The sequence below is a fragment of the Chrysochloris asiatica genome, unplaced genomic scaffold, assembly GCF_000296735.1.
Source record: "Chrysochloris asiatica unplaced genomic scaffold, ChrAsi1.0 scaffold00022, whole genome shotgun sequence".
NCBI lineage: Eukaryota > Metazoa > Chordata > Mammalia > Afrosoricida > Chrysochloridae > Chrysochloris > Chrysochloris asiatica.
The window spans coordinates 26922764-26928069 of record NW_006408540.1 but is presented as its reverse complement, the minus strand read 5'-3'; the positions used below and the strand labels follow the sequence as shown (position 1 = coordinate 26928069).

The 5306-nt window shown below is 37.6% G+C and overlaps 1 protein-coding gene across 1 annotated transcript in view; it reads right to left on the bottom strand.

The window, feature by feature from the left end:
- EXOSC8 (exosome component 8) overlaps positions 1 to 5306 on the bottom strand; it is a 24970-nt gene that overhangs the window by 6448 nt on the left and 13216 nt on the right. Inside the window, exons 6-8 of the mRNA XM_006837653.1 lie at positions 2589 to 2694; positions 2463 to 2508; positions 1624 to 1720 (exon numbers count right to left, since the gene is read on the bottom strand). Of these exons, the coding sequence (XP_006837716.1) occupies positions 1624 to 1720; positions 2463 to 2508; positions 2589 to 2694 (249 nt within the window). The remainder of the gene's footprint in view (positions 1 to 1623; positions 1721 to 2462; positions 2509 to 2588; positions 2695 to 5306) is intronic.

The following is a 5306-nucleotide window of genomic DNA, read 5'->3' as shown; positions in this document are numbered from 1 at the left end:
AGGTCTCTTGTGATATAACAGTGAATAATTGTTATCAGGGATGATTGTAAGAGCTTGAAATGTAAAGCAGACGTTTTGTGGCAAAGGGAGGGGAGTGATTAACTTTGCAGTCTAGGAGTGGAGGTCCCTGAGACCATCAAGGGAGAAGAGCAGAGAACGGAACCCTACCCAGAGAAGCAGTGATCCCAGAAATGGAGGCAGAGACGATGATGTGGGGAGGAGCGGCTGGAGACTTTGGACCCAGAGAGGGAGAGGGGCTGTGTGCTGACAACCAGGGATTGCGGGTATACCCTTTGGTTAATGGATGATGCATAGAGGGGATTGTAACCATGGCAAGAAAATGATATACGATGGAATCAATGTGAAGCTAATGTCCTCCCATGTAAATTATCACATAATTCACAATAATGCATTAAAAAAAAAAATTAAGGTTTTCTTGTGAAAAAAAAAATCTTTGATGGTTATGGGCGTAGTGGTGATGGTGGTGGTGTGCCATGGAGTTAATTCCACTCATAGTAACCATGTATAGGGTTTTGGAGGCTGTAAATCTTTATAGAAGCAGAAAGCCTTATCTTTCTCCTGTGGAACCGCTGGTAGTTTTGAACTACTGACTACAAAATTAGCAGCCCAACTTGTAATCACTATGCTACCAGAGTTCCTGGTTGTGTGTGGGGGGGGGTAATATTCACAGACTAGAGGGCAGACACATGTTAACATGGGTGACAGGGCAGGCAATATTCAACAAGAGAAGCCAGCAGAGGAAAGATTAAGGTAGTGGGAGGCAGGGGGAGGAATGCAATTTTAATGCTAAAGTGAATAGAGGTAAACTGTTAACTGCTGGTACATGGAAGGGATTGCAATCATTGTAATGAAACAAAATATATGATTTGTTGAATGTAAAACTGATAAACCTTCACTCAATGCAAAATAAGTTCAACAACACAAAAACAGATTCTGCCACTGAAGTTATTACAACTTATGGCACCCCCATGTGTTATAAAGATGTAATGTTTATGGAAGGAATTCACCAGGCCTTGTTTATGCAGAGTGAGTTCAAACCGCCAACCTTTAGGTTAGTAGGTTAGTGGATGTGCTCAAGCCACTTAGACTACCCCAAGTGTCTCAGTAAAATAATATTGCTAAGCTAACTATATTTTCTAACTCCAATTACATATATAATCAAGTCAGCAATAGGGAACATGCATAAGTCATTGTTAATCATAATCAAGCTAATTAGACTCCTTACTAGGAGAAATTTAACAACTAAAGAGGAAACCTACGGCCCTAAAGTAAAAACAACCGAACCTACTCTTCACTTTTTAGCAACATTACGTCAAGTGAAGAATTCAGATAACACTTGTACACTCCTCCCCAATCACTCAGATTTTGGTTAGAACTCTCTTTCCCTCACATCAACTACTGTGGAAAGGACTGAACACCCAGCCCAATACATGCTAGAAAGTCACATTAATATTATGTTCATTAATTTAGAAATATATTTGAATGTTAATTTTAATAAAAACCTTTAAATCTTAAAATGCTTACTGAGAAAATTAATATATAATTTCACAAAACTTTTTAAATCCTGATCCAAGAAGACAGGCATTTATTAGGCTTACTTACCATTTTTTAAAGCAGCTAACAAAGCAAATGTACAGGCATCCAAAATGTTTCCATCATAGTCGAGGCAAATGAGATCACAGTATAGAACCCAAGTCAGCTAAAATATAGTTTATTAGAAATCAACATTCAAATGGGTAGAACATATTACTTGCTAAGATAAATGAATCACAGAACCTTTGGCTCAACAATATAATCATCCAGGCTAAAAAAATTATATAATGATTTACCCTATAACATAGAAAATGAGATTTGATGACAGCTAGCTTTTGACAACTCAGCTGACAATGAAAGAAACATCTCAATTTCCCTCAAGGAGGCCATAGATAATAGAAGGAATTTCCATTCTGCTTGCTAAGTTAGTAGATATGGAAATGTTTTTTTAAAGCCTTGGCTGCCTCAAAACAACTTTCCCATAAGAACCTTAGTACATGAAATATTTAGGTTCTACAGTTGAATAAATCAATATAAAACCAAACAAGAAAACCCTCTCTAGGTTCTAATAAATCTAGGTCAGTATTTTCAAACCAACTTTTCGAACTTACCATGTAGATTCACCTTAAACACACTATCATAATCAGAAATTAAGGAAAATTAATTGCCTCAACTTAAAACATAACACCTCTGAAGAAATAAATTATTCAAAATTCTGTTTTCTGAACTACATAGTCTATTTAAATAATTATAGAGTAAGATTGATATTTTTACTTAATTACATCTAAAACTAATAAGCTACCCATACTTAAGGCCTTGTGGTTTAATTCTTTTCACTTCCACCACCCCCTCCCCAAAAGTATACTTCAGAATTAATTTAAAAGCCCTTTTTTTTTTACTCTACTTACCTTTCCTTGAGAAATACATAAGTCCTCTTTCTGAATTATCTGTGAACTAAATATAATGACAATAAGTAAATGATAGGTCAAAACTATATGAAAATAAGCAATAGTCAAATTTTATCATATGCTTACTTTTCAATGACATCTGCAATGAACTGGCTAGCCACTTGGGCCTCTTCCCCAGGAGGTCCAGACCGAAATCTTGATGAACACAGGGGTGGTAGATCCACATTAGGAACTGAAAGAAACATCCTATAGCTCTGAACCAAATTATCTCTAGGTATATTTTAAGTGCTGAAAGTTTTATCGGTCTACTGCAAAGGCAACAGTGGTCACAGACAGGCTTTGCAAATGAAAAGCTTTGTAACGTTTTAATCACATTCTTTTGGTTCTTCATAAGACTCCCTAAGTTTAGACAAAACTAAATTTAAATTTCCCAATTTTTTCATAGAAAATTAAAAAAACAAAGCATCGGTATTATGCCTTATTCTTCCTAAGTCTTCCCAAGTTTTCTAGATTTCATTCAAAATATACTACTCATACCCAACTATTTTTGCATTTTAAAAATGCTTCTTACCAAAATAAACAAAAACAAGTTGCATAGTAGTATAAAAGAATATTTATGGAAACAGAAAAGTTTGCAATGCAAAAACAAATTTGATGAATGTGAGAACAAAAAAGATGGTGGATCAGGTGAAGTGCAGTGAAGAGCTCCGTTAACAACACAGAATACCGGACCAAGCAGGCTCAGGGGATGGTGCCAGAACTGTGAACCACATATAAAGGAATTTTTAGAAGGTTGGAAGGCTTACAGTTAGGGGAATTTGTAGCAGAAGCAAGAAATCCATTGCTTTCTAATTCAAGATGTTCAGCTGCTCCCAGAGCCACCATCTTGGGCAAAACAAAGTGGGAGATGGAAGAAGGATCAGAGCAGCCACATACACCTGATAGAACCGCGAAGATAAAGGTGTGGACATTCTTTTTTTTTTTTTTTTTTTTTTTTTTTTGGTATCTGTTCATTGGTCTCTCGCTGTCTGCTCACCTCCATTCTGGTGATTAGAGGGGGTGCCTGAGAGAGTAGACACCTCACCCCCATGGACAACATGAAGAGGGTTCTACTACACATGCGTACAGATCACCTCAAAAATTAAAGTGATAGTTTCCACAAAACCAAATGGCCACAGCTGACCCTGAATTGTTTATCACCAGGAAAAAGGCCTGAACAGGGATTGTGGAGCGGGACAGGCAGACTAAATAGGAAATAGGCTGAAAATTAAATCCTGAATTACGTTACAACAACCAACAGTAGCATCTTGAAATTTCTCAGGAAGAACAGTGAAAAGGGAAGCCCATCTCCTGATCACATCTACCTGGATACAATCAGAAAGCATAAAAAATACCAAAATACACACCCATCTAAGTATTAAGGCCACAGATAATTCCTGAATATGCCCAAAAAGCAGAAACACGTGACCATATCAGCACATGTCCAGAAATGGGACAAAGTGACTGAGGCAAATGAACTGGAAGTGGACCAACACTCCATACTGAAAGATGGGCAGGCTTTGAAAATGTCTGTGAAGGAATTCAGAAAAATGATTATAAAATGTATCAAAACACTATACAATGGAGTTGAGAAAAAATAAGGAAGAAGTCAGGAAAGCGCTACAGGAACAATCAAATAGACACAGCATTGGAAACAATTCAAAACCTACAGAAAGAGGTCCAAATGATTAATAACAGAATATCAGAAATGGACAATACACTGAAAGGGCAAAGAAGTAGAAGTGAAGAGACAGCAGCCAGAACTAGTGAGCTAGAAGATAAATCTCTCAACACTACTAAGATAGAAGAGCAAATGCAAAAAAGGATAAAAACGGCTGAAGAAGGCCTAAGATTCATGTTGGACAACATGAAGAGAAATAAGAATTACCGGAATTCCAGAACAGAAAGAATCACACAAGTCCACAGAGGATATAGTTGAAGAGCTTCTGGAAGAAAACTTCTCTAACATACTGAAAAGCTAAAAGATAAGCATTCAAGAAGTTCAACGAACCCCAGGAAGGATAGACCCTAAAAGACAATCACCAAGACATATAATAATCAAACTCTCCAAAATCAAAGATAAGGACAGAATCCTGAAAGCAGCTACGGAAAAGAGAAGTGTAACATACAAAGGCAAGCAAATCAGATTAAGCTCAGATCTCCCAATAGAAACCATGCAGGCAAGAAGGCAATGGGGAAGAGATATATAAAACCCTGAAAGACAATAACTACCACCCAAGAATCCTCTACCCAGCAAAGCTGTCAATCAAATACAATGGTCAAATCAAAACATTCCAGGATAAACAGAAGCTAAGGGATGTTGCCAAAGCCAACCCTGCTATGAAAAACATCCTAAAGGAGGTTCTGTGGACTGAGAACCAACAAGGACAACAATGTACATGGCAGCATCACCCTGAACTCAATCGACAAATGGAAGAGTCAAGAACAGAATAAAATCTTAAGAACAGAGGATCTGGGAGGTCAGTCAATTATCAGAACAATTACAATGTGAAAGAAGGTAAACACAAAGAAACAGAGTTCCACATGGTGGGAAGGTCAGGTAGATTACAGGATAAAATAGACTGTCTTAAAGGGAGGGAAGAATTAATGGAATATAAGGTAACCACACAATGGGATTGGGGTGGGGGTTTAGTTCGGGTGTTGGGGAAGACAATACAAGAAGGGGGAGGAGGTAGAAGAACAAGATAGATAGGGGAACACTGAGACAAGTTTGCATAGCCTAAGTGGGACAGAGGTAAACAGCAATGCATGCTCAACCTTGGAACAACAGGGCTCTGGGATACA